This window comes from Myotis daubentonii, chromosome 6, assembly GCF_963259705.1.
Source record: "Myotis daubentonii chromosome 6, mMyoDau2.1, whole genome shotgun sequence".
NCBI lineage: Eukaryota > Metazoa > Chordata > Mammalia > Chiroptera > Vespertilionidae > Myotis > Myotis daubentonii.
Window position 1 is genome coordinate 89,949,815 of NC_081845.1, and position 27,536 is coordinate 89,977,350.

Sequence of the window (27,536 nt, forward strand, 5' to 3'; positions counted from 1 at the left end):
TTTAAGAAGACTGAAATCATGTCAGGCATCTTTTCTGACTATAATATATGAAACTAGAAATTAATGGCAAGAAAAAATGGGAAGAATCACAAATATGTGGAGATTAAACAATATGCTACTGAACAACCAATGGATCAAAGGAGAAATCAAAAGAAACATCAAAATATACCTTGAGTCAAATGAAAATGGAAATACAACATACCAAAAGTTGCGGGATGCAGCAAAATCAGTTCTAAGAGGGAAGTTCATAATGACAATTGCTTACATTAAGAAACAAAAGAGATCTCAAATTAACAACGTAACTTTAAACTTCAAGGAAGTAGAAAAAGAAGAACAATCAAAGCCCAAAGTTAGAAGAAGAAAATAACAAAGAGCAGAGTGGAAATAAATGAAATAGATACTAAAAAGACAATAGAAAAGATAAAGGATGCTAAGAGCTAGCATTTGAAAAGACAGACAAACCTTTAGCCAGACTCACCAAGAAATAAAGAGAGGTAAGTCAAGTACATAAAATCAGAAATGAAAGAGGAGATGTTACAATTGATACGAGTGAATTATGAAGGGTTATATAGGAGACCACTATGAACAACTGCACAAACACGAATTGCACAGTCTAGAACAAATGAATAAGTTCCTAGAGAATCATCTATAAAGACTTACTTATGAGGAAAGACAACATCTGAACAGGCCAATTACTAGCAAAGAGGTTGGATCAGTTACCAAAAACCTCCCAACAAACAAAAGTCCAGGACCGGAGGGCTTCACTGGTGAATTCTACCAAATATTTGAAGAAGAATTGATACCAATCATCTCAAAGTCTTCCAAAAAAATCGAAGGGGAGGGAACACTTCCAAACTGATTTTATGACCCAGCATTACCCTGATAGAACACCACATAAGAAAATTACAGGCCAATATCCCTGATAAATGTACTAGTAGATGCAAAATCCTCAACAAAATATTAGCAAACCAAAATCAACAACACATGAAAAGGATCATACACCATGACCAAGTGGAATTCATTCCAAGGATACAAGGATGTTTCACTATCCACAACTCAATCAATAAATTAGAAACATCACATGATCATCTCAATAGATACAGAAAAAGCATTTGAAAAATTTCAACACCTACTCATGATAATACCTCTCAATAAAGAGGGTATAGAAGGAAAGTACCTCAACATAATAAAGGCCACATATATGACAAACCCACAAAAAGCTGAAAGCTTTTCTCTAAGATCAGGAACAAGACAAAGATAACACTTTTTTTCAACATAGTACTGGGAGTCTTACACAAGTAAGAAATAAAGGCATTGCCCTAACCGGTTTGGCTCAGTGGATGGAGCATCAGCCTGCAGACTGAAGGGTCAAAGGTTGGATTCCAGTCGAGGGCATGTACCTTGGTTGTGGGCACATTCCCTGTAGGGGGTGTGCAGAAGGCAGCTGATCAATGTTTCTCTCTCATCGATGTTTCTAACTCTCTATCCCTCTCCCTTCCTCTCTGTAAAAAAATCAATAAAATATTTTTTTAAAAAAAAAAGAAATAAAGGCATCCAAATTGGAAGGGAAGAAGTTAAATTGTCTCTGTTTACAGGTGACATGATCTTATATATAGAAAACCCTAAAGATTCCACACAAAAAAAACCCTGTTAGAACTAATCAAAGAATTCAGTCAAGTTTCACAATACAAAGTTAATACACAAAATTAGTTGCATTTCTATACACTATTAAAAAAGAAATTAAGAAAACAAACTATCAAAAAAACAAATTAAGAAAACAATTCTATTTACAATTGCATCAAAACAATAAATTAATAGAGATAAAAAGACATCTACAATTAAAATTATAAGATGCTGAAAGAAGAAATTGAAGAAGAAATAAGTAAATAGACTATATATGCTCATGAATTAGAAGAATTAATGTAGTTAAAATGCCCACACTACCTACAGATTTCAATGCAATCCCTATCAAAATTCCAATGTCATTTTTTAACAGAAATAGAATAAACAATCCAAAAATTTATACAAAACTACATAAGGCCCTATATAGACAAGGCAATATTGAGGAGGAAAAACAAACCCAGAGGTATCATGTTTCATGATTGCAAACTATAATACAGAGCTATAGAAATCAAAACAGTATGATATAGGCATAAAAACAGAAACATAGATCAATAGGACAGACTATAGAGCCAAGAAATAAAACCATGTATATGGTCTATTAATTTATGACAAAGGATCCAGGAATATACAATAGGGAAAGAGCAGTCACTTTAATAAATGATGTTAGGAATACTGAACAGCCACATGCAAAAAAAAGTGAAAATGGACCACCATTTTACATCCTACACAAAAATTAACTCAAAATGGATTAAAGACTTCACCTGAAGACCTGAAACCATAAAATTCCTAGAAGACAATATAGGTGTTAAGATCCTTGACAGTGGTCTTGGCAGTGATTTTTCTGGATCTGACTTCAAAAGCCAAGACAACAAAAGCAATAATAAAGCGTGGAATTACATCAAACTAAAAAGTTTCTTCACAGCAAAGAAAACCATCAACAAAATGAAAAATCAACTTACTGAATGGGAGAAAATATTTATAAATCATAAATCTGATTTAAGGGCTGAATATCCAAAATATATAAAGAACTCATACACCTCAATAGTAAAATAAAACAGCAACAACAAACAATTTGATTAGGAAAATGGGCAGAGGATCTGAATAGACACTCCAAGAACACATACACATGTAAAGGTGCTCAACATCACTAGTAATCAGGGAAACGCAAATCAAAACCACAATGAGATATCACCACATACCTGTTAGAATGGCTATCATCACAAATACAAGAAATTACAACTATTGTTGAGGATGTGGAGAAAAGGGAATCCTTGTGCTCTGTTTGTGGAAATATACTAGTAAATTTGTGCAGCTACAATGGAAACAGTATGGAGATTCTTCAAAAAATTAAAAATAGAATTACCATTGATCCAGTAATTCCACTTCTGGGTATTTATCTGAAGGAAATGAAGACTCTAACTAAAAAATATATCTGCATTCCCATGTTCACTGCAGCACTGTTTACAATAGCCAAGGCATGGAAACAACCTAAGTGTCCATCAGTGAATGAATGGATCAAAAATGTATGGATATTATTCATCCAGAAAAAGGAGAGAAATCCTGCCATTTGTGAAAACACAGATGGACCTTGAGAGCATTATGCTAAGTGGAACAAGTCAGACAGATCAAGGAACAAATTGGTGAGGGTGACAGGGGAGAGTGAGATGGATGAAGGTGATCAAAGGTACAAACTTCCAGTTACAAAATAAATAAGTCCTGGGGGTATAATGTACAGCATGTTGACTGACTCTCTCTATATATATAAAAGCCTAAGCAACTGTTATAACTGAACGACCAGAACGATTGGAACAACCGGTTGACCAGTCACTATGACATGCACTGACCACCAGGGGGCTGACGCTCAGTGCAGGAGCTGCTCCCTGGTGGTCAGTGTGCTCCCACAGGGGTGTGCCGCTCAGCCAGAAGCAAGGCTCATGGCTGGAGAGCGCAGCTGCGGTGGCGGGAGCCTTTCCTGACTGCGGCAGTGCTAGTGGCGCATCAGGCCGGGATGAATGCAAGCGGCCTGGCACCGGCTTGGGCTCCTCCTGCCTGCCTGCCACTTGGTGCACTGCCGTATCCCCCGAGGGGTCCCGAATTGTGAGGGGGTGCAGGCCAAGCTGAGGGCCCCCCCCCGCCACCGTGCACGAATCTGTGCACCAAGCCTCTAGTAGTTAATAATACTCTATTATATATTTGAAAGTTGCTAAGAAGTAGATCTTAAAAGTTCTTATCACAAGAAAATAAATTGTATCTATGTGTGATGACCATTTTGCAATATATACATGAGTCACTATGTTGTAAACCTAAATCTAATATAATATTAAATGTCAAATTATATCTCAATTAAAAAAAATACCATGCAAACACTAAGCATAAAACAACAACAACAAAAGGAATCAATTAAAAATCTCAGAAAAGGAAAATATAATATTTTAAATAGTTAATAGACATAGGGGAAAGTTAGAATTAGGAATCTGGAAAATGTTCTGAGGAATTCACCAGGTAGACAATACAGAAATAAACATAATTTTAAATGGAATTGTAGTTAAGGCATAAGGGAGGGCAGATTGCAGAACTCCAAAACTAACATATTTCAAATAATCATATTATCTCCCTGAGTTACAGCATTATTTTGCAAAATAAAGAGATGTTCAAGACCATCCCAAATTTTGAGGGTGCATTATATGGGGTAATTAGTATTCCCTTGAATAAAATGTCTGCTTGTATAATTTTCATAAAAGAAAAATGAGACATTCTTTAAAGAACCATCTTATAATTTTATGTACCTCGATGTCATCCTTATTTTTAAGGAGTGGTGCTTCCATAATATTTCTAAGACAAAAGGAATCAGATTCCACATCAAATGGGGTTCCAGTTAACTCAGCGATTCGATCCCAGTGTCTCAGCTTCATTGCCTTATTGGTCATCATTTCTAGTAGAGGACACGACTCACTGAAATCATCAATTCTTTTTTTCAGATCCAAATAAGCCTGCCAATCTTTAAGTCCTTTTGGAAGTTTACGACACCTTTCAGAAAAAAAGAAAAAATATTTCATCTACACATTTCTTTGAAGAAGGTGTTATGTATTTACAGCAATATAACAGGACAAACTCATTTGTGATATACCTACAGGATCCTAAGAATATAAGCACTATAAAAATGTAAGTTTAATTCAACTGAAACCCACCTGTTTTGAAATTCCTGCAGTTCCGCATTAATTTTTTCAATGTCAACATCTCCCCAAAGTATTTCATAATAACCACTAATATTGCCCATTACGGTGTCATACAGTCCATATAACTTCTGCAGCAAATTGAGTTCCTTTCTGAAAACAAATAATTAAGTCATTATATAATGTCTATTTAAAAAATAAGTTCCATTATAATATAAGCAGAATTAACCCAATCAAATAAATCATACATTGTGTGTATAAAATCTTATAGATACCAACAGGCATACAACCCTGTCATTTTTCAAACAAAGACTTTATTAAAGCTCCATGCATTAGGTCAAGTTTACAGCTCTGACGTATTCAAAATCATACTATGACCTGACATTGACAAATGGTTTGATCATTATTACCATACCAATCATTGCAAACAATGTGACCAAAACTTGATAACAAGATCACAGCCAAGGCTAAGGTTTTATTTGATTTTTTATTTCATATGCAAGCTGGATTTTTTATGAGAATGTCTGCCTTTAAGTCTGACATTAACCATTACTTTCCTACCAAAAGCTTTCCCTCATGTGCCCAAATGGAATTATATCCAAAGCAAGAATAAAAGGAGGGATTCCAGGTCCATGTAAAAGAAAAGTCTTTCTTGTATAAAACACCAAAAATTGACCCCTCAACAGCGTTTTGGATTTTGCCAGGTATTCCTCAACCATTAGTGTACGATAAGGGTCCAATGGACCCAGTTTTAGTTTTTTAGTTCATTGCTTCATTAGCCCTATTTGTAAAAATTAATATTCACAACTGTTATTATTTATTATAGGCAATGCAGAGGCTAACGCTAAAATTTGCTTATGTTCTTAATGGAGTAAAATTAATGTTATTTTCCAATTATCATATGGGTACACTGGACCCTTTTCTAAATCTAAGACACATTCTGGAATCCTAGTCTCCTTGTTTTTTCCACTTCTTGTTTCATTTTGCTAATTCATCATCCTAGGAATTATTTTAATTATTAACCACTGATTATTCCCAATTGTGCTAAAATGACTAAAATAGTAAGGAAAGAGGAGAATAGTGAAATCTCCTCTAAGGATGATGCAATAGCAGAAAAAAATCACTATTGCATCAGCCTTCAGGTTTCTTACTTTATTTCTTACTAAATAAAGTATTGCATCATTTTGCAAGAAAGTACAAAAACAAAAGAACTCTGGAGATATCATTTTTGTAATCCTTTTATTTTTGTTTCTTTACTTTTCATTTAAAAGAGCTAAGAACTTGATTTTTTCATTTTCTATCTAAAACAGCAAAGAGAAAAATATTGACAAAGGAAGATACTTCCGCAACATTAAACAGAAAAGAGACAGACCATGAAAGAGACTGTGTAAGTGAAATCTCAGACTGAGTCTTCAGATGATGATAATCTAGATGAGTTTTATTAAGCTCAATGATTTAGGAGTGAACAATATATTTCCGAAAAGGCAAGGGCTTCACATGCAATATTTTGCAACAAAAATGTAGACGATATCATTCTGCCAAAAAGGTGTGACAATGTTTTCTCATTATTTATGATGTTTATGTCAGTTTTATTTGATACAAATGTTGAAGGCAGATTTGTATTCAAAGAAAATAGATGATACAGAAATTTAAAAAATTCACTGACTTGATCATTCAAACCTCAAAGTAATGATTTTTTAATGTATATTGCAAGAAGGATGGTGATCTGAGTTTTCAACAGTCTTGAGTTTTAAAAGTGCAAGGCTAAGAAAAACCCGGGGCGATGAAGAGCTAGAAGCGCTGGAGATGGGTCTGCCACCTGGAATCAGTGTTTACGGGAAGGGATGCTCCAGGGCCATGACTGACAGCTGCTGAGCAGCTGGCTGCAGGCAGAACTCGGTCTCCATTCCGTGTGTATAGATCTTAAAACCAGGACATTATGGGGGGAAAGTGAGTTTTCACTGCTTAAGTTCTTGTTACATTTTCTAATAAAATTGCTTTTCACCATCCCTTTATTCTTACTTCTGTAAATTATGCATAAATTACTTAAAAATTTTTTTTAAAAAAAACAAAAAAGGGTCCATTGGTCCAAATGGTAAATAAGAACGGTAATTTTTCCTAGAATACTAAGGGTTAACATAAAGCACTGAGCCCTGGCCAAGTAGCTCAGTTGGTTCCAATGTCATCCTCATACGCCAAGGTGGAATAACAAATCGATGTTTCTCTCTCTCTCTCTCTCCCTCCCTCCCTCCCTCTTGCTCTCTCTCAAAAAAATTAATAAATAAAAAAACATTTTTAAAAATAAAACACTGAGTCTCAGTCGGAGTATGGAAAAAATAAAAACTTAGGACCTTTTTAAAAATACAGATTTCCTAGGACCCAGCCCCAGAGATTCTGATAGAGTAAGTCAGGGTCAAGGGCCAGCAGACATATGCAATTCTAACACACTTGGTCACTGAGTTAAGCTTGGTGAATGAGTACTTTTGGAGAAGAATACAAACCATCTACCCTAAATGGCTGAAGCATTAATTTACCTTCAGACAATTTCAGGCCTGTTTTGCCATGACACTTTCATGCTGTGACTTTGAAAGAAGGCAACATAAAGTTCTTTCCTAAAGCCCAGACCCCAGTAAGTTAATACCAAGACAAGGTCCTAATCAGCTCATTTTGCCCTTAAGGAAATTATTTATTTAAAATTCTATTAAAACATACTTGTTTAAAGCCTAGATCCACTGTTTATAATCACTTCAGTTCCTTGGCCTTCCATCTCCATGAATTCTATGTCTGCCCAATTAGGAAGAGCACTTAGCACAAATTCCTTAAGCAGACTGAGAGCTGAGAATGGCTACTCCTTTAAATAAACAAAAGTTACCCAAAATTGCAGTGCTTCCGCACAATCATTGACACTATAAAAAATAGTGAAAAGAAAACAATAAAGCATAGGCTGAACTTGGCCATGAAGACCCAGAATTTTTTCCATGTATTTTCTCCTATTCTAGAACATTCCTTTTGTATATGGAGACTCCGTATACAATGGGTCGGGAACAGCCAAGAACAAGGGGAGCATTTAGGAGTGTTCCATGGGCAGCCGCCCTTTTCTACATAATAATGGATTTAATGATGATGTGATTCTTCTAATGGACAGTATTTAATTATTTGCTTTTAACATTTACAAAATTTCTAAACTTACCTGACTTTGTGCAAAACCTCATAGTCAGTCACAGGCAATCCAAAAAGTTGTTCACCAGATGAATATGTAACAAACTTTCTCCACAGATCATCAAAATTGGCCTATAAAAGCGTTTTTGAATTGTAGTAAAATATAATTAATTCAGGCTCCATTAAAGTAGAATGTATGATAATTGGAATAAAAGCTACATTGAGGTTTATTTAATACGCTCTTTGAAATGACAATTTATGAAGCAAATGAATGCTGATACCAAGCTATGAAAGGAAAAGTTAAGCACTTAAGAAAATTAACTTTCAAGCATTCTAGAAGTCTCCATTTTATATAAGATTATTTCTTTAATAAATTAAGTGGCCCCCAGAAGACCTATATTTCAAGTTCCCATAAATATGTCTGAAACGCAATTTTTAAAACTGCATTTAAAAACATCTGTAATTCAGGCTTTATCGCTAATTTAGATGGGTCACATCTCCTGCAGGGTTCAAATGAGTGAAGTATCCATATACTCCAGTCAACCCTATTTTCTCTGTAAGCAACAGAGTCTGTAAAATGAATGACTCCATTTTAACACCATTTGTGATCATTCTAACATTTAAACTGTCAAAGTCAATGTATGTCTTTTGAATTGGAATTGGAATCTCCTATAGTTAGAATGCTAAGTATTAACAGTGTTTAAAACACAAAAGCCAGGAGAAATAGTCCACCTGTGACAAGATATGTGTGCGCTACTTCAATGGTGTAACAGTAGCAGGAAGGATCCTCAATGCCCAGCCCTGGAAAACACATGGCATCAGGCCTCACAATGCTCAGACAGGGCTCTAGTTCTGACAGACACGTTAACCTATTTTACAGGAGCCAAACAGGAAGGTATGGAGACAATGGAGGAACTCCAATAAACTCTTGGTTCCTAGAGGGCAAAGGCCATGTTGTTGGGTTTTGTTTTTTTGTTGTTTTTTTATTGATTTCAGAGAGGAAGGGAGAGGGAGAGGGAGAGAGAGAGAGAAACATCAATGATGAGAATCATTGATCGGCTGCCTCCTGCACGCCCCCTACTGGGGATCAAGCCCGCAACCCAGGCATGTGCCCTGGCCAGAATCGAACCTGGGAACTTTCAGTCTGCAGGCCAACACTCTATCCACTGAGTCAAAAGGGCCAGAGCAAGACCATGTTTTGTACTCTATATATTCCTTGGTGGTTAGTATAGTGGGACTATGTGACTCTCAGGAAAGGAGAGACGAAAACTTCAAAGTTAGCATACATTAAAATACTGACATCTAAAAGCTTGTTCATGTGGTGAAGCAGTGGTTCTCAACCTTGGCTGCACATTAGAATCACCCGGGAATCTTTTTAAAATCCTGCTTTCTGGGCCTCATACTCCGGAAATTCTGTTTCTTTGTTATGGGGTGGGGCAGCCAAGGTTGAGAACCGCTGTGGTGAAGACTACTGAAGATGCCAATCACTCAGCCCTTTTCCATTCAGGTCCCAAATAATTTAAAAAGATCCCCAGTACCAGGCAACTGGGGAGCAAAATGCCCGCTTCGTCAACAGGCCAGCCAAGTGCCCAGTGACTCCCGAAATCAGAGTATGCAACGCCGCACCGGAGAACACTGGCGCCAAGGCCCAAAGTGGGGGTCCGGCTTCTTCCCCAGACCGAGATTTGGCAACTGCTTCTTTGGGAGGACGGAGGGCAGCACCTGCTTTGGGGTACATTGGGCCTGTAGCTCTGACCCCAAGTCACATGTCCAGACAGATGCATGTCCAACAGCCTGCTGGGCTCACACCCCCAAGCAGAGTAAGCAGAACAGAAGATGCTAAAAGGAAAGAGAGGGGCCCTTGCATTGTCTTTTTAATAAAGTGATCGATCACACCCTAGTCCAAGGGTGACACACTGAAGTCCTGGCTGCTGACCCATAAATTGGTACAAAGCCTTTCTTCAAAATATACCCAGGCTCCACAGCGCCTCATCAACTCCAGTACCACCGCCCCCGCCCACCCCACGCCCCCCACCCGGCCTACGTCACTAACACCTCGCACCGGATTATTGCAATGGCCTCCTAATCAGTCTCCCTGCTTCTCCCCTGACTGTCAACAATCTGTTCTCAACACGGCAGCCAGGGCGGCCACTGAAAACATAAATAAGATCACGTCACTCTCCTCACGCAGAACGAACCCAGGGCCCTTCCTGGGCTGGCCCGTCTTCTCCAGCCTGTCCCTCCTTTCCTCTCTGCCCATTGCTACTGCTCTCCCTTGCTCTTTCCGCTCCAGCCACACTGACCCCTTGCTGCTTCTCATGTAAGCTCTGACCCAGGGCCTTGGCGCTTGCTCTTCCCGGGCCTGGGAAGTGGCTCCTCCAGATGCCTGCCTGGCTCATGCCCTCATCCTCTAGGTCTCTATTCAACTATCACCTTCTCAAGGAAGCCCTCTCTGGCGATCCTATTTTAAATTTCACCTCCTCATTCACACAGCCCAGCACTCTATGGCCCTTCCCTGCCTCCCCCCCCACCCCCACCCCGCCCCGGGCACTTATCATCATCCAACATTACTATCTCTTCATTATTCATTTCGCTTTTGTGGCTGAGGGGTTTCGCTTGGCTCAGCTGGCGGCGACCAGGTGAGCAGGCCGGTTTTAGCCCTGGCTCCTCCAGAGAAACAGGCCTTTCCCTGGCACTTTGGGTCCAAACCCAAGGACTTCAGTTAGCAAAGGACCAGAGCCTCCTCCAGGGTCCGGGAGAAAGTGCTGGTAAGGGTGCTGGGAGGAGCTGGTGTTAGTCCAAGAGTGACCTCCATATTTCTGGGGAGAGGAGAATCGTGACAATAACGGGGAACTTGACTATTTGTCTGAAGACGTCACATGTAAGTGAAAGGCGTGTGCCTGCTGCAACCCAGGAAAACCCTCGCCAACACAGGCACCCTCCTTTATGCAACCCACGCGCGTGACTGGGCTAGACCTTCCCGGAACCAGGCGGCGGAGACCTGGGCGCCGGAAGGTGATTGCATCTGCTTCACACGGTTATCCCATGAGGGATGAAGAAACACTCTTCTCATCGTAGTATAAATGTTCTATTTTAAAACATTTACAGCAAGGGAGCTACTTGCAAGTTAGATGCCACAGGAGATACTCCAGCTGGTTATGATGGGGAAAGCCTGAACGGCCCCTCCTGCTTTCAGAAGAAACTGCAACTGAGAGACTCATCTAACTTGACTGAACCTTTTTGGTGAAAGGCTGCACGGAACCAGCCAAACCAGCCATGGAACATAAAATGAGGCGGCAAGAACAGGTTGCTGACTCCACTCGTCCGTTCACTTGCTTGGGTGAAACCCAGTTATCAAGTGACGTAAAGGAACTCCTGGCAGAGGTAAAGGGACATTTAGAAACGCCCTCCCCCCCGACACACACCCCCGCACATGGTGGAGCTACAGAACGCCTTCCGGTGACTAGACTGCGGCTCAACATGGGGACCCCTAGCCAAGAGGAAAGCACTGGCTTCTGGACAGCAGCTCTGCGTCTCCCAGTGGGACGGCCATGAACTGCCTGAGAATAAATGTAGGAAGGACGGGGGCCGGGAAAGAAAGGAGAGGCGAGGTCTGGAGGGAGGTCCAGGACACAGAGGTGGTTATTATTGTTACTGTACTTTAAGAAGAAAAGACAAACAGTTTTAAATGCTGACTAAGAAGATTTAATAAAGAGGAAGAGGCTGAAAGTACAGAAGAAAAAGGGTCGACCTCAGAAGAGACCAGGGAGAGAGTAGAGAGCCGGCAGGGAGACGAAAGGGCTCCTCTCTCTGAAACTGACATCTCAGATCCTAAATTTCCTCTGTAAATTTAAAGACAAGGTCATCTGTCACACACACACAAAAAAATCCCAAACTCCTCCTCCAAACCTGATCTTTTCCCCTCAACCCAGGCTCCGAGCCTATTAAGTCAGCCTCTTGACTAACTCATGATCCATCCAGTTTTCTTTATTCCAAGTGCCACTTCTTGGTCTCAGTCTTTCCGTTTCTTGTTTGTATCAGTGAAACTGCCATGAACCAGGCCATCCTCCCTCCAGACCACTCTGCACACTGGCGCCAGAGAGATCTTTTAAAAACACAACTGCTGTACCAGCCCAATCGAACTATATCGCTCCCTGCTCAGAGCCCTGCAGCCCTCGGGATAGGCTAGCGCTCCTCATTATAGCCTGCAAGGCCCTCTCATTAGTGATCGCGGCCCACTCAGCTCCCCCTCCCTCATTACTACCTTCTTTGTCCACTGCACCCCACATTACACTCCTTACGTCTCCCTAAAGCTCCCTGCTTATCTCCTCATTTGGGGCCACAAATTCTGCCTAACTTATTTTTCCTCCTTCTCCTGGCTAAGTCTAATTAGTCCCTCAAGATGCAGCTTGGATGCCTCCTCTTCCGGGGAGCCCTCCCTGTTTGCCCGACCAGCCCTCATCAGGGTGGGGAGCTCCTACATCTGTTTGCATACCACGAGTTCCCATCACCAGATCACAGTGCTCACCACACGGTGCTGCGATTGTTTCTCTGGCTCTCTGTCTCCCTGCCAGGTTTTAGCAGCTTAGAGGTGAAAGAACCATTTCTTAACCATCTTCCTATCTATCAAGTCACACAGTAGACATCTGATAACCAAGAATGCAGGTGGAAAAGGGAACATAAGGAGAACATGGGCATTTCAAACAGCCACTGCAGAAAGCAGGAGCGAGAACAGAACAAACCACAGAATTCCTGATGCTCTTGGGGAGCTGGCTTACATAGGAATCCATGAATCTGCACAGCATCTATCAAACAAGTGTGTGACTTTTCTCTAGATGTGCAGCAATCTGAGCACAGAAAAAGACAGTGAACGGTGGCCTGACTCAAGGAGTATTGTATGGTCCCAGGCAGGACAAAGGAGCAGGGAAGTTGAAAGTGATGGATACAGAAGGAAGAAAATTAATGGATACAGAGAGAGAACAAACCATTAATATTTAAAATCTTAATTGATACACTAGAGGCCCAGTGCATGAAAATTCACGCACTGCAGGGGGGATTCCTCAGCCCGACCTGCGCCCTCTCGCAGTTAGGGACCCCTTGGGGGATGTCCACCTGCCAACTTAGGCCCGCTCCCCAGCGGATCAGGCCTAAGCTAGCAGTCAGACATCCCTCTGGCAGCCAGGGAGTTCCTATGGGGAGCGGGCCTAAGCCGCAGTCGGACATCCTTAGCGCTGCTGAGGAGACTGGAGAGGCTCTCGCCACCCCCGCCGCTGCACTCTCATCTATCCGCTTAGCTTGTGGCTGATCAGAGCTCCCCCTGTGGGAGTGCTCTGACCACCAGGGGGCAGCTCCTGCATTGAGCATTCTGCCATTAGGGTCAATTTGCATATTACCCATTTATTATATAGGACTTTATTATTCTGTAATTTTTTATCACTTTACATACAAATGAAATGCTTGGAACTAGAATAAGGTATACACTTAAATTCAAAATTAAAGTCTTATTTTCTAAAAATACAGAGAGATATTCTGTGGGAAAGAGCATGGAGGGACACAAGAAAAGGAATCAATTATATGATTTAGTAGATTAGAATACAATTAAAATCTATATCTACTTTAAACATTAACATTCCATTTTAGATAAAATGCAGAAATTTTTTTCCTAAAAGCATTTTTAAAAATCACTACACATTGCCAAATGTGTAACAAAAAATGCAGTTTTACATATTACCAAAAAACATAGTTTTACCTGAAATATCTGTAGCCTGTTGCTAGCTTCTTGGGGTGGTATATTTGGAACCATGGGTCCTTCCTATAATGAATAATATAATCTCCATTTTAAACCCTAATCATATGTACTTATTAATTTACTGGATTTAACTATTATTTTCTTTTAAGTAAATAAACAGTATTTTAAATTTAAATGGTCTAACTTTGTCCTGTACATGAAGTTTCCATTTATTTTTTGTAACAGTTTTGAGATATGTACAATTCAATATTTTTTGTTTAATGGAGTTGTGTAACCATGACCACAATTAACTTTAGAACATTGGATCACTCCAACTTTCATTCATTTTTAAATTGTGACAATCTTAATACTTCCCATTTGGTTTGACTTGTTAGAATAAGCAAATGCTATTTTTTAAAAAAAAAAAATTTTAATTGTAAACTTACACGAGAATTTCAAAGAGAACTCTATTATACCCTTCACTCAGCTTATCATCATGTTAACATGGTACATTTATCAAAACTGAAAATTAATGCTGGTACAAGACTATTAAGCAGGCTTTCTTCAGACTTCTTCAGTTTTCCCACTGAAGTCTGTGTTCTGTTCCAGGACCTCATCCAGGATCCCATATCACAGTTAGTCACTGTGTCTCTGTGGTCTCCTCTTTTTAAAAAGGTGACAAACTTTCATCTTGTATGACGTTTGTGCCACCACAGCTGTCCCATCTCACTTAAGAGTGTTGCTGCTGCAGCTGTGCATCAGAATACCCATTACAGAGCTCTGAGAGCAGCCTCCTTTCCATAGCTCCTCAGCCCCACGTGGAAATATACACGCGCACAGGTTGGACACTGGGAAGAAGCAGTGGGCGGTCTCTGTTGGCATGAGCCAGAAAATAGTTGCAAATGGGAGCCCAGATAGTCTGCCCAATCCTGAATGTCATGGGTGGGCCAATAACAGACCAGATTCCCAGTATAACAATGACTGGGCGGTCAAATGTTGACTAATACAACCAGCAGTAAAGAGATAAGTTCGGTACATGTAAAAAAAAAAAAAGTGTTATATAAATAGCACTAAAGGCTTAAATCTGTTATGAATCCAGATCTGCTGTGATCACTGAAAGAAAGGGAAGAATATATCCAACTTCTGAGTTTAACATCTGGAGATCGACCACTGTCAGTCATTATTCCAGGTTGAACAGCTTGTGGGACTGACCAAGTATGACATTTATTATTTATTTTCAGTGACACTAGTTTTCTAAGAGTTAGTGAGGGGGGGGGGGATCAGTTGGGGAATACGCTGGTATTAGGGCATTTACAGTCTTAGAGCCTTTCAACAACTGTATTACATTGTCCACTATGAGATTCTGGCCTGAGAACGGGCAAAACCAGACCCTTTGTTCCTTCCAGGATCTTTAAATTTGTTGCTCCTTTTAGCAGGTAAATCTTTTTTCTAACTCTATAAAACATGCTTCCCTTTTTGATCGGTGTGAATATGCAAATATAGCCTCTTACATGCAATGTACAAATCACAGTGTATTTCTTGGGGCCTATCACTTCCACTTCATATAAACATTCCAGCAAATAACACAGAGCATGCAAATACTGAAATTACCATCTCATATGATTCTGCAAAGTTCATTACATCCTCACGAAAAACTTCCACAGACTCAAGTAGATTACTTTTAAACTTTGGCTGCACTTGAACTAGTTCATCTTGTACAGAAACCTAGAACAAGAAGGAATACTCAATGTGAGAGTGAAAGTAATGTATTAACTGAAAACTACAGTTCTATTCCAGCAAGTTTGTTGCCCCACATATGTCACATAAGAACAGACATCTCTGAAATGTTTTTGCAAAGTAAAAAAAAAAACAAAAAAAAAAACCTACAGAAATAAACGACCCAAATGCACTAACTGGAGATCCAAATCATCCTAGTTCATGACCCAAGACATCTTCTCTAACTGAGGTTAGGAAAGTTAGTTTCTGGCTGATCTGTCTCAGGTCATCAGTATAGCCCAGGAAACAGTTACTTCTATGGGCCCAGTCTGGGTCACATGCTGTCTCCGGGGCCAGCTCAAGGTCACGGATTAGCAACCTCTAGTAGATTCACATGGTTGCAGTGGTTGGAGCTGTTCCATAAAAGAAAGTGATATTACTCTGGGTATAAAAAAATATATAGCAAATTTCTTCCACAATAGTCTTCAAAGCTTCTGCTTAAACCTTCAATCATAATACCACTTAATTCATGCTTATTATCTGCCAGGCTCTTTATGTGTTATCATATTTAATCCTCAAAACAACCCTGTGAGATAAATATTAATATTATACCCATTTCACAAGTGAGAAAACCGAGGCACGGAGAGGCTAAGTAATTTCTTTAAGGGTCCAGCACCAGTATGAAGCAAGGTCAAGATTCAAAACCTGGCTGTGGGGTTCCAAGGCCCCCGCCCTTAACTGCTCTCAACAATAGCCTCTATCTTGGTTGGAATATACACTACTTTAAGCTTAATGATGACTATAGTATGGAATTGTCTACCTCTACTAAAGGGCAGGTCAATGGGTTTATTTTTATTTTTTAAATTATTTTGTTAATCTTCACCCAAGGATTTTTTTCCATTGATTTTTTTTAGAGAGAGTGGAAGAGAGGGTGGGCTATGTGTGTGTGTGGAGGGAGAGAGAGAAAGAGAGAGAGAGAGAGAGAGAGAGAGAGAGAGAGAGAGAGAGAGAGAGAGAGAGAGAAGCATCGATATGAGAGAGACACATCGATTGGTTGTCTCCTGCATGCACCCCAACTGGGGCTGGGGATCGAACCTGCAACCCAGGTACATGTCCTTGATGGGGAACTGAACCCTCAACCCTTCAGTGAGAGGGCCAATGCTCTAACTACTGAGAAAACCGGCCAGAGCATGGGTCAGTGGGTTTCACACTAACAGTTAAAGAGATAGAAGAACAACTCACATGAACTATTTCCATTGAACAAGAGAAAGTTGGACTTCACTAAGTCTCAATGAGTGTTTCCCACTTCCTTCCTAAGACTCACTCTCCTGACTAACCAGCAAACATTTTTCAAAACAAGCATATTAGTCAATATTTAACATGAACTTAAATAGAAATGAGCATAAAACTATTTTATATACATTACTTCAAAGTGAGCCTCATAACTGCATATAAAAATTTCCTAAGATATTCCTAAATGACCACATGAAGAAATTTAGAAACAAAGATTATTAACTTGCATATGATCACCCAACTGGCTGACAGCAGAGATGGAATCCCAAGTCATGACCCCATTTCAGCTCTATGCCCTTGCTACTATGTCTTGCTTCAACCTCAGTGACAAATTTTTCCATACACAATAAATTTTAAGCCATTGTTAATTTAATTAATATTTAATAAAAATTTTCAGTATATTTAAAGAATCTGAACATTCCCTTGGAGTTCATTTTTAATGTCTAATTTGTGGTATGTAGATATTTACCTATTTCAAAAATGCTTAGATAGAAATATATACCTATAAATGCATACATTAAAAATCTCAAATCAGTAACTAACCATCTACCTTAACAAACAGGAAAATAGAAAACACTAAACCCATAGCAAGCAGAAGGGAAGAAATAATTTTAAAAATAGAGCACAAGTAAATGATATAGAGATTACAAAAACAATAGAGAAAAATCAACAAATCTGAAGTTTCATCTTTGAAAAGATTAACAACATTGATAAACTTTAACCTAGACAAACCAAGAATAAAGGAGAAAGGACCCAAATTACTAAAGCTAGGAGTGAAAGGCAGGATAGCACCACCTACCTTACAGAAATAAAAAGGATTATAAGGACACAATCAACAGAGTGAACAGGCAAACTACAGAATGGGAGAAAATAATTGCAAATCATATATCTCATAAGGAGTTAACATCCAGAACTTATAAAAATACTCCTACAACTCAACAACAAACAATCCAATTGAAAAATCGGCAAAGGACTTGAGTAGATGTTTCTCCAAAGAAGATACACAAATGGTTAAAAAGTATATGAAAGATGCTCAGCATCATGTATCATTAGGGAAATGCAAATCAAAACCACAGTGGATACGGATGCCTCCTATCAAGGAAACTAGTGTTGGCAAGGATGTGGAGAAATTGGAACATGTGCACTGTTGGTGGGGATGTAAAATGGTGCAGCCACGATGGAACACAGAATTATTAATTAAAAATGGAATTATATTAAAATAGAATTATATTGCTGGATAGACATCCAAACACATTGAAGGTGGGGTCTCAATGAGATATTCATACACCCATGTTCATAGCAACATAATTCACAATAGCCAAAAAGTGGGAGCAAGTCAATAAAATGTGGTACTATGTATATAGCGCAATATTATTCAGACTTGACAAGGACAGGATTTCTCACACATGCTATAACATGGGTTAATCTTGAAGACCTTATACTAACTGAAATTTGGTAAGAGACATACAATATTTGTCACCAAAAGACAAATATTGTATGTCTCTACTTTATAAGGTACCTAAAGTAGTCAAATGCATAGAGAGAGCAAGTAGAATGCCAGGGGCTGAAGGAAGGGAGAGTGGGGAGTTGCTGGTTGATGGGTATAGAGTTAGTTTTATATGATGAAAAAGTTCTGGAGAGTCACTGCACAGCAATGTGAATATACTTACCACCAGTGAACTGTATATACTTAAAAATTATTAAGATGGTAAATTTTAAGTTATGTGTACTTTACCACAATTTTTTTAAAAAAATCACAGTATAAAGCTACAATAATCAAGACAGTATGGTACTGGCATGGGCGTACACATATGCACAACAGAATAGATTGAGAGTCCAGGAATAAACCCTTCCACTTAGGGTCAACTGATGGTCAACAGGGTGCCAAGGCGAGTCACTGGTGAAAGGATAGACTTTTCAACAAATGGCATTGAGACAACTGATATCTACATGCTTTTGCATGAAGCTGGACCCAAAACTCACAACACAGAGAAAAATTAACTCAAAATGTATCAGAGACCTAAATGTAAGGGCTAAAAATTACAAAACTCTCTTCTTAAGAAAACATAATAGTAAGTCTTCATGATCCTGGATTAGGCAATGATTTCCTAGATATGATACCAAAAACACAAGCAAAAAAATAAAAATTATGCCAATTGGACTTCTTCAAAATTAAAACCCTTTACTTCAAAAGACACTATCAAGAAAGTAAAAAGACAATCCACAGAATGAGAGAAAATATTTTCAAATTCTTTGATAAAGGACTTATATCCAAGATATATAAAGAACTCTTATAACTCAAAAATAAATAACCCAATTTTAAAAACAACTGATTTAAATACACATTTCTCCAAAGAATATGTCCAAATGACTGAAAAGCACATGGAAAGATGCTCAACATCATTAGCCATTAGTAAGTACTGCTACACAAGACAATACAAATAAACCTTGAAAATATTATGCTAATTGAAAGAAGCCAGTCACGAAAGACTACACATTGTATGATTCTATCTATATTATATATCCAGAAAAGGCAAATCCATACATAGAAAGTAGAGTTGTGGTTGCCAGAGGCTGTAGTGAGAAAATAAAGAGTAATTGCTAATGGGTTTAGGGTTTCTTTGGGGGATGAAAATGTTCTAACATTAAATAGTGATGTGTTTGTACAACTCTGTGACTACAGTAGAAATCGCTGAATTGTGTACTATGAAATGGTAAATTTCATGTGGATCATCTACACTAATAAAAGAGGAAGATGCAAATTGACCATACCTTTGCAACACCACCAGCCAATCAGTATGCAAATTAACCCAACAAAGATGGTGGGTTAATTTGCATACACAGGCGCCGAACGGCCGGGGGCAGGGTGGGGCAGGACACTTGCGTTGTCGCCATAGTGATGATGCAGGCGTTCTGCACCACTCCAGCCGCTCTGGGCCTCTGGGCAGCCTGGGAAGCCAGAACAAAGGCAGAAAGGCGGCTCCGGCCGGAGCAAAGGCAGTGCCAGCAGCCAGGGGAAGGAAGGCCCATTCTTGCACGAATCTTCATGCATCGTGCCTCTAGTACAGCGATTCTCAACCTGTGGGTCGCCACCCCTTTGGGGGTCGAACGACCCTTTCACAGGGGTCGCCTAAATACATCCTGCATATCAGATATTTACATTACGATTCATAACAGTAGCAAAATTACAGTTATGAAGTAGCAACGAAAATAATATTATGGTTGGGGGGTCACTACAAACTGAGGAACTGTATTAAAGGGTCACGGCATTAGGAAGGTTGAGAACCAGTGCTCTAGTATATCAATAAAGTGATTAAAATAAAATATATTTATCTTTTTAAAACTATAAAATGTGTGTGTGTTTTTCTGGAGATAGTGACTTAAGCCAGTCACTATAAGAATTACATAAGAATTTATAAGTGAAAAATAAGAATTAAGTTTGTACTTACAGCTTTGCTCTGCAATTTGTTGAAAGAATATCTCAAGGTATCAACTGCTTCTGATTCTTCTTTGGTTACTTCAACTTCAAATCTGTTTAGAATAGCATAGGCTTCCTGTGGAGTGAGGGTGAGTTCAGAACATCACAAGGGAAGCAACTGTCAAATGACTTAAATGCCGTCTAGAAACATAGTCCCCTGTCTTAGAAAACAGCACACTCAGGAGACTTGTTTCCAATACTAAACATGGAAAGAAGCACCTCTCGATTCTTGCTGACATTGGTACTAACTTAAATCCAAGACTCTGAAATCTGCATGTAATAAGTGCCTAAGTGATTCTGATGGAGCTGTAGGCAGATCACACAGAGATTCTACCCTAGAAAATAATCCCTAGAATTGTTTCCCGCCTCTCTCTCGTACTTGATCTTGTGTCAACACCATGCAAAATATTGTCTCATGCTCTATTAAAATATGAGTTGGCTATACAAGGAATGGAACAAAATGATGATGGGAGAGATACTCCAAAGAACAGAAACTTGAATGATTAAAGAGATGGATTAGCAACTGCTTTTACCAAAAGAATTTATATTGAAGAATTGAGTTTCTGGAGTTAGGGGAAAAATGGTATGATGGTTTGCTAAATCTTGAGGAATGGGTGGTCAGCATCTCAAATCCCAAATGTTATTATTTAAAGAAGTAATAAAAGTATGAAGTTCATGAGCTACTAAAAAGTATAAACTCTAAATAGGATCAAGAAAGCTATGCTCAAAAAAAAAAAAAGAAAATGAAGAAGAAAAGAAAGCTATGCTCAGCCTGGCTGGTGTTGCTCAGTGGTTAGTCATCAATCTATGAACCAGGAGGTCACAGTTTGATTTCCTGTCAGGGCACATGCCCAGGGTGTGGGCTCGATCCCCAGTGCAGGAGTCAGCCAACAGATGATTCCGTCTCATCACTGATGTTTCTATGTCTCTCTCCCTGTCCCTTCCTCTGAAATATCTCTACACTAATAAAAGAGAAAAATGGTAATTGGTGTACGACGATACCCTTTTCATTGGCTAATCAGGGCTATATGCAAATTAACTGCCAACTATGATTGGCAGTTAACTGCCAACTAAGATTGGCAGTTAACTGCCAACTAAGATTGGCAGTTAACTGCCAACAAGATGGCGGTTAATTTGCATATGTAGGCACAATGCAGGGAGGTGAAAGGGAAAGCAGGAAGAAGCCCCCTGCCACTGACAGTGATCGGAAACCCAGGGGGGAGCTAAGAGCTGAGGGGCAGGGCAAAGGCGGCCCTGGGGCCGCCTTTGCCCTGCCCCCCAGCCATGATCAGAGAATCAGGCGCCTTTGCCGCCCTGGCCAGTGATAGCAGGAAGTAGGGGTGGAGCCAGCGATGGGAGCTGGGCACGGTCGAAGCTGGCAGTCCCGGGAGCTAGGGGTCCCTTGCCTAGGCCTAAAGCGGAGCCCACGATTGCTGGGCCACTGCCACTGCAGGTCCCCGCTGCCCGAGCCAGACGCCTCACCCAGAGGCGTTAGGCCTGGGCAGGGGCGGAGCCTGCAACCGCGGGGAACTGGGGGTCCCCTGCCCAGGCCTGACACCTCTGCCGGAGGCCTCAGGCCTGGTCGAGGGGCCGATCCAGTGATTGGTGATCGGAGGGTGATGAGGGTCAACTCCTCTGGCCGAGACATCAGGCCTGGGTGGGGAGCGGAGCCGGGGATTGGGGGGATATGATGGTCCCCTTGCCCAGGCCTGAAGCCTGGGTCAGAGGTGTCAGGCTTGGGCGGGGGGTGGAGCAAGCGATCAGAGGGAGATGGGGGTCCCCTGCCCAGGCATGATTCCTGGGCCAGAGGCCTCAGGCCTGGGCGGGGGCCAGAGCCAGTGATCGGGGGGAGATGGGGGTCCCCTGTCCAAGCCTGACACCTCTGGCGGAGGCGTCAGGCCTGGGCAAGGGGCTGATCAGGCGATTGGAGGGTGATGGGGGTCAACGCCTGAGGGCTCCCAGTATGTGAGAGGGGGCAGGCTGGGCTGAGGGACACTCCCCCCCCCCCCCGCCCCACACCCAGTGCACGAATTTCGTGCACCGGGCCCCTAGTATATATATAAATATGAAAGCTATGCTCTGCCATGAGATTGGGTACCAAAAGGAGGCATTGGAAGTGCAGGCAATGAAGAAGTGCATTGTCTATAGAGAATTTAAAAAACAGTAATAAAATGAATTAAAAGTCTGATTTTTATTATCACCATGAACCGTGACTTCTAAATATTAGTCACAAAACCCTTATGGTAGACAGAAAAATGGTCTTCCCAAAATTGTCCACAGCCTAATCTCTGGAGCCTGTGATTATGTTACCTTACACAGCATAGGGGGCCTTGCGGGGGTAATTAAGTTAAGCAACTTAATTATCCTGGGAGATTATCCTGGGTTGACTGTGTGGGCCCAATGTAATCATAAGGTCCACACAAGGGAACCGTGGAGGCAGGAGAGTGGGAGTCAGCGATGTGAGGACAGAAGCAGAGCAGGAGAGATGCCACTGCTGGAAGGCGCATGACCCAAGACTGCCGCCAGCCTCTAGGAGCTGAACGGCTTCTTCCCTCGAGCCTCCAAAAGTGCAGCCCTGCTGACATCCTGATTTTAGTCCTAATGGACCCATTCTCAGATGGCTGAGCTCTAGAACGCTAAGATGATAAATCTGCCTTGTTCTAAGCCGTTAAATTTGTGGTAATTTGTTCTTGTATTAGCAAAAGAAAGTGAATACAGTACTCTTCTCTAAAAACATCTGCTCGTCTAAATTCCAGCAGTTTACCATTAAGCCTAAGTGGACCACTCCCACCGTGCTGCCCATGTATGCCACTGGCCATGAGTGAGACCTAGACCTGGTTTCTAAGGAAAGACGAAGATATTTGGGGAACTTGCCTAAGATGTTAGGACTGGTGTGAGACAGTGCAATCACTCCCTTCTGTAAAAGGTCAGCGCCAGTATAAAATAAAATGAACACTGTCTAGACCCGTACATCATTATTAATATATTACTATTCCCTTGTTTACTGTTCACTGATGATAATTGTCAAAATACCTCCAAAGAAATCAACATCAGAAAGGAGAAATAGACAGACTGTACCATAACATAATGAAATATGTTAACAGAATCAATTTTTAGTGTGTCTCTATTTTTTAATAGCACTCTAAGAATGAAAAATGCAATCATTTCTTACTTCAATTGGTCCCAAAGTCATGTCCATTTGAATTTCATTATCACGGATACAAGACAAGGCTTCCATTGCAAACCTGACATCATCTAAATCACGAATAGGTCTAGATAACTTTTTCAAGTATTCAGTAATAAATGCTATCATGTCTGACATTTTCTTTTTGTATTCTTCATTCAGGTATCGACAGAGTAACATCTTCCATGCCTTAGCCTCAATTGATAAGGCCAATTTCATTGGCTCTGGTGAAGACAAGAAAAGATCAAAATAGAATACACCTGACATTCTGAAATGATTCATTTTATGTGTAATCTGAGCATCTATAACTGCTCTGTCCCATGTGACAGCCACTAGCCACATATGGCTACTGAGCACTTGAAAAGTAGTTAGTTCGACTTGAATGTGCTGTAAGGTTGCTCAATTCTGAAGATTTAATTCCTATCCCCGTGGAGTAAGCTAAGCTGTGCAAGAGGACACTAAAGTCTATGAAGAAGAATTTCAGAAGTTACTTCTAGCACTGTCCAACATGAACCTTGCTCTGCTTCTGGCCCTCACGCATCACCCCATTTCCTCCTAGGTAACCCCACACAGTACAGTGTAATATATTTTTTGTCTTCCAAACCTTCCCGTTTTCTTGTCTTTCCACTTCCTACCTCACCCACATGGCTAGAGAATGTGTATAACCTGACCCTGAACCTGGGCCTCGCTGATGGTCCCAGTCAATCTTGACCTTACATGTACTAACCAGAGTCTGTTCTTGAGAGTCTGGAATGAGACTTAAGGGGAGCCCCCTTGACTGGAAAGCAGGAAAGTCATGCACAGAGGGGAGAAGAAATGAGAGTCAGAGAGAAAGGATTTCCTCAGCTTCCTATACTGTCCCTGGTTCTGGTCCATTCCGAAAGCCCAGTTACACCTTGGATTCTGGGATATATTTTTCTCCCTTCACCATAGCTCAAGTAGGTTTCTGTTCCTTAAAAAAAAAACCAAAGTTCTAACTAGTCAACTCTACCTTCTCTATCCTTACCCATTCCTTTTTCTCCTCTCGGAGCCCCTCAGCTCCCCAGCCCTGCCAAACTGGAAACACAACCTCTCCCCTCTCAACCCCTAACACTTAAACTGAGAGGACTAGGGAGCTGAGGAAAGTGTACCCTGACGAGACACACAGGGCCAGCTGTTGACTGAGGCTGTGAGATCCTATTTCATAAGGTCCACACCTCCTGGGCCTCTTTTCTCCTTTTCCTCAGGCCCCAGGGATTCAGCCTCCCTTCCCCTTTCTTTATCATTGTTTTCCTCTATCCCATTTTTAGTTTTCTCTCTCTAAGAGCAAGTACCTGGCCAACTAGAACACTATGCTACAGTTAATTTTTGTATTAAGGATCATAGTGCTAACCACTACAAGGGAACAAATAGAACATTAAAACAATAGGTAGAGTACAGTTTCCAAAACGATACCGAAGTTCTTGTAATGATTGCCCTTGATATGTTGTTTCTGTTTCTAGCTAAATAATCCCCTCAAGTATTTGTGATTCTTCTCCAAATGAAGTCCCTTCTTCATAGATATAAGAGTATATAATATTTATTGGACATTAACTATTTGCCAGGTACCATGCTAAGCATATACAAAATAGTTCATGGGGTGGGTACTGTCTACACCAGCAGAAAAGGGGTCAAGTAATGTTGGTAGTTAAATTTGAGAGCCACTGGTACATGGATTCCTTGAGCATAGATGTGAAAACCTATAGGATACACCTTTTCTCCCTTCAACACAGCTCAAGTAGGTTTAGTTGATGCAGAATAGGTCATTCAAATATCTTCGGAGGATAATTATCTCACAAACTTAAGACAAAACTGATTGTACCTCTGTAACCATGGCAACAAGTTGCCACCACAACCAGTTTTAAACTCAAACCATAGACCAATTCTCCTTAGCTCACATACTTTTGCAAGTCAGTATCAGCCCCTCTCGTCTGAATGTCCGCCAATCAGGAGGAACATACTCAATACACCCGCCTCTGGGTGCCAACCAGTCAGCAATAGTCTCACCCAAGCAAGCATCCTTCTACAGATGATGTAAACTCTAGGTCCACAAGCTGAGACCTCCAGTCTGCTCCGCAGGGAGCTCTGTGCCTGGCCAGCCCAGCTCTGCCTCACTTCAGGAAGCACTAAAGTCGCTTCGGGCTTTTACTTCAGACATGAAGTGGCTGCTTCATCACCCTTTGATGCTCTAATCCCAAACAGTTTAACTTTTCAGGAGACTTCAAACTGTTTGACTCCTAGCTCAGGTATACAACCCCACCTCACAAAAACTTTCACCTTATCCTCAGCTGTCTGACTGCCAATCGAGGAGCTGTGCTGCCGATTAAGTGTGCTAAGCCACCATGGTATAATATTATATATAAAAAGACATAATATATCGTATCACATACATATTATATGTAACACATACATGAACAATATTGGTGGTCCAGAAATATTCAACATTTAGATTGTTGTACCAAGGTAGCTTAATGACTGCTTCTAAATTAAGTGACGCTTCCTGTGAAAATACAGATATGTTACGGAATATTTTTAAATACCTGTATGCAACTCAAGTGCTCCTACAATGATGACAGGCTTCAGCTCATCAATCTCCTGTTCAAAGGTGGCGTAGTGCAGAATTTCTGATCTGATCTCAGTCAGAGAGGGGTTGTGAGCCAGAAATTCCTGAGGAAACAGTCAGTGTTTTCTTTAGCTTTTAATTCTTCTCCAAATTAAATAAATCCCTTACGTAAAAAGTATAAATCCGCTACGTGAATAGTTACATTAGAGCACTGCACTTACTCAGGTACTTTTACACTGGTCTGTGCTATCAGGTGAGCAGACCAGGAAAAGGCAAACTACCTGTTAGTACTGGAAGAGAGTGGTGGGAGGGAAGGTCACAGAAGTCATGAATGGCTGTTCAGAATTCTCAGGTTCCCTTGAGTCTAAATTTTCTAAAACTACAGCGGAGCCTCTGTAGGTGTGCCTGGCCCCTGGACAGTCTGAATGTAACTGGTCCTCAACTGTTTACCCAAATTACACGAAATTCAGACATGAATTTGACTCAGAGCCTCAGTGTCACTGTGAGAGTGACATGCGATACAACAGGTTAGGTGCTTGGCACTCATAGGTTATTGCTCACGGGTTCCTGTCATTATCACCGATATTTTCTTGGTGCCGCTGCACACACTAGATATAAACAAACCAAACCCCAACTGCATCCCAGGCAGCAGAAACGCACCTTCACTTTCACGTCGCGGTCCTCTGTCCAGAGCGTCTTGTATTTCTGGAAGTCCTGCAGGGCCTCATGGGCCGCCTTCCTTAGAGAATTCACGGAGGAAGAAAGGAGCAGGACCAACTTGGAAATATCCTTGTGTTCTGCTACACCTGGATAAAAATTCTTCAGCTTCCTCGCAGGAATTATGTCTTCAAAAGATCCTGAAAACAGATGTTTTCACATATGGACAACGTCTATACAACTTTAAATATTATATCCATTTCAATATTTATAGACTTTTTCAAGCTGTGTTATTTTAAAGACTCCCCCTCTAAAGTAATTAAGAACTATTCTCTTGCTGTCTTCACTTCTTTTTTAAAAAATATTTTTATTGATTTTTTAGAAAGGGAGGAGGAGGAGGAGGAGGAGGAGGAGGAAGAGAGAGAGAGAGAGAGAGAGAGAGACAGACAGACAGACAGACAGACAGACAGACAGACATGCAAGAGCAAAACATGGATTGGCTGCCTCCTGCATGCCACTGACCAGGATTCCAACTGGCAACCTTTCTGTGCACAGGATGACCCTCAACCAACTAAGCTCTTAACTTGTTCTTGTTAAACTATTGTGTCTTAAACTATTTTGAGCCCTGGCCGGCATGGCTCAGGTGGTTGAGTGTCATCCTGTGACCCTCAAGGTTGCTGGTTCAATTCCCAGCCAGGGCACATCCCTGAGCTGCAGCTCATCGATGCTCTGCTCTCGCGTCGATCTCTCTCTCTCTCTCTCTCTTTCTCTCAAAATTAATAAAAATATTTAAAAATATTTTAAGGTCCAGATTTCTTTAATGTGGAAAAACTGTGTTTTTCAGAGGAGAGAACTGAAAGACACTGATTAACACCCCCGCATCCCCCCCCCCCAAAAAAAACCTTAAAGTCCTCCAAGAAAAGGTCAAAAAAGTTGAAATTGCT

The 27,536-nt window shown here is 40.7% G+C and overlaps 1 protein-coding gene across 1 annotated transcript in view; it reads right to left on the reverse strand.

Moving 5' to 3' along the window:
• The window catches only part of DNAH8 (dynein axonemal heavy chain 8), a 265,848-nt gene that overhangs the window by 158,939 nt on the left and 79,373 nt on the right, over window positions 1-27,536 (reverse strand). The window contains exons 23-31 of the mRNA XM_059699679.1: window positions 26,596-26,792; window positions 25,913-26,039; window positions 23,343-23,578; window positions 20,142-20,246; window positions 15,295-15,408; window positions 13,705-13,767; window positions 7,987-8,087; window positions 4,812-4,949; window positions 4,410-4,650 (exon numbers count right to left, since the gene is read on the reverse strand). Coding sequence (XP_059555662.1) covers window positions 4,410-4,650; window positions 4,812-4,949; window positions 7,987-8,087; window positions 13,705-13,767; window positions 15,295-15,408; window positions 20,142-20,246; window positions 23,343-23,578; window positions 25,913-26,039; window positions 26,596-26,792 — 1,322 coding nt within the window. The remainder of the gene's footprint in view (window positions 1-4,409; window positions 4,651-4,811; window positions 4,950-7,986; window positions 8,088-13,704; window positions 13,768-15,294; window positions 15,409-20,141; window positions 20,247-23,342; window positions 23,579-25,912; window positions 26,040-26,595; window positions 26,793-27,536) is intronic.